Raw genomic sequence first — 1,841 nt, forward strand, 5'->3', positions numbered from 1 at the left:
GAATGAATTTATTAATTAAAAACAAATTGAATTATACTATTGTTGTTTGCTAGTGTTTACATGATGAATTACTGCACATGTAAGTCAGAATGCTTTGTTTCTAGAAGCATGCTTGTATAATATATGCAGTTTCATACAATGGTGGAAGCATGCTTGCTCTTGTGTTTAATAAACACTTTATACAATTTAAGTACCATTCAAAAGCAGGGAAAGTTAATTGTTTGTTGCACCCCCATTATGAGTTGTCTGTAGTTTTTCCCTCATTTTTAAGCTTATTTTTTATTTGCACTGTTTTTTTCAGTGTTAAATTGTTTAGTATAGTTGAAGTTGTGTAATGTTATTAGCAAATGTTTAATTCATGTGTATTTTGTTTAATCGTTCTTGTTCTTTTAATGTTTGTCTTGACTTCTCAGTAGGGCTGTAAGATGATTTATTTTCTCTCCTACAGGAAATTGTAGAATAGATCTACAGAACACAAAGGAGTTGTTCTTTAGTTTAGTGAACTAAAACTGTTTGCATGTAGTTTTCAGATTTGATGTATTAACTCCTTTTGATTTCCAAAAAAAAAGAATTTTATTAATATACAAAGACAAAAGCAAAGCATTGTATTTCTTTTAAGGAAGTCCCATCAGTAATTATTTTTGTTTAATTAGTTTAATTGATTTTTAGACTTCAGTCAAGTCAAGCGGTAGCAATCAAATGAATCTTTGCTGCTGCCATTAATTTACAGGAGTCAACAGGACAAAACTTCACGACATGATAGCTGATCTGGGCGATGATGAGATACCCCACATCCCTTCAGGAATCATTAATCAATCTAGGTCACCCTCTTCTAGAATGACTGATCATGAAGGTGCAAGAGCAGAGGAAGGTACAAAAAATTCAGCTACTTATTATGTTTCAGGAGATTTATTTCAGAAAGCACACGCTGTAATTTACTGTCCCCACTATAAAGCTTAATGCAGCTGCAGATTGCCAGATTATTATCTTATTTGCAGTTATTCCCAGATGGTTTTATGAGAATATGGCTTGAGTTTCTGTAGCTTATCATAACTCACCATTATTTCATGAGTATTTTTAAACAACTTCATGTACAGCAGTGTGTTCTGAAAGTATTCATTATTAAATCCCTGTTTACAGACCTCCCCGCTTAGCAAAGACTTTTACAAATAGTGTTATTGATTGAAGGGAAAAAAGGTGAGTATTAACATTTGATACAGAGTTTGCATTTTAAAGTGAAATTTAAAAGTAGTTATTTAAGTTATGAGACTATTTTGTCTCTTTTCCTCAAGTTTAACATTATCTTTTTAAAAATTCTCTTGATCTATATACACAAGTGTATAAAGACACTATTTCTATACAAAGTGTTGGTTTCAATTTTAGGATTAATTTAGGAGATGGAAGTTAGTGGCAAACTTATGTAAATAGAAAATCTTATCTTGAGCTTTAAGGTTTCTGTTTTAAATGAATGATTTTCCTTGTATTAACGTTGAGATTAGAATACCATTACGTACATTCTGTCCTCTACTCAGAATGCATTCATTCGAAATACTCAGCTGAATTCAGATTTGGCTCCTTTATGATCGTCTTTGACCCATAAGCCCTGGCATGGTGTCAGCTATTCCAGAAGTGGAAAGAATTTGTGTTATTACTGATCCTGGTGGTCTGTAGGTTCTCCTGTTCTTCCTTCACCCCTGCCCTCACAAATGCTTGTCACCAGACAAGCAGAAAAATAGAAGTTTTGCAGGGAGGTTTTTTTGTTGCTTTCCCAAAGTACTATTTTACAGAAGTGTTTGTCTTCCCACCTTCTCTTTTACTGCCTTCCTTTTCATCTTTGTTTT

At 32.9% G+C, this 1,841-nt stretch overlaps 1 protein-coding gene across 1 annotated transcript in view; it reads left to right on the plus strand.

Annotated features, from left to right (window-relative positions):
* Window positions 1–871, plus strand: part of LOC104461154 (striatin-3-like) — a gene marked incomplete at its 3' end in the record, with an annotated part of 23,096 nt that extends 22,225 nt beyond the window's left edge. The window contains exon 8 of the mRNA XM_010072632.1: window positions 731–871. Within this exon, the coding sequence (XP_010070934.1) occupies window positions 731–871 (141 nt within the window). The remainder of the gene's footprint in view (window positions 1–730) is intronic.
* Window positions 872–1,841: the final 970 nt, after the last annotated feature.

Source organism: Pterocles gutturalis, unplaced genomic scaffold (genome assembly GCF_000699245.1).
Source record: "Pterocles gutturalis isolate BGI_N339 unplaced genomic scaffold, ASM69924v1 scaffold20847, whole genome shotgun sequence".
NCBI classification, from domain to species: domain Eukaryota; kingdom Metazoa; phylum Chordata; class Aves; order Pterocliformes; family Pteroclidae; genus Pterocles; species Pterocles gutturalis.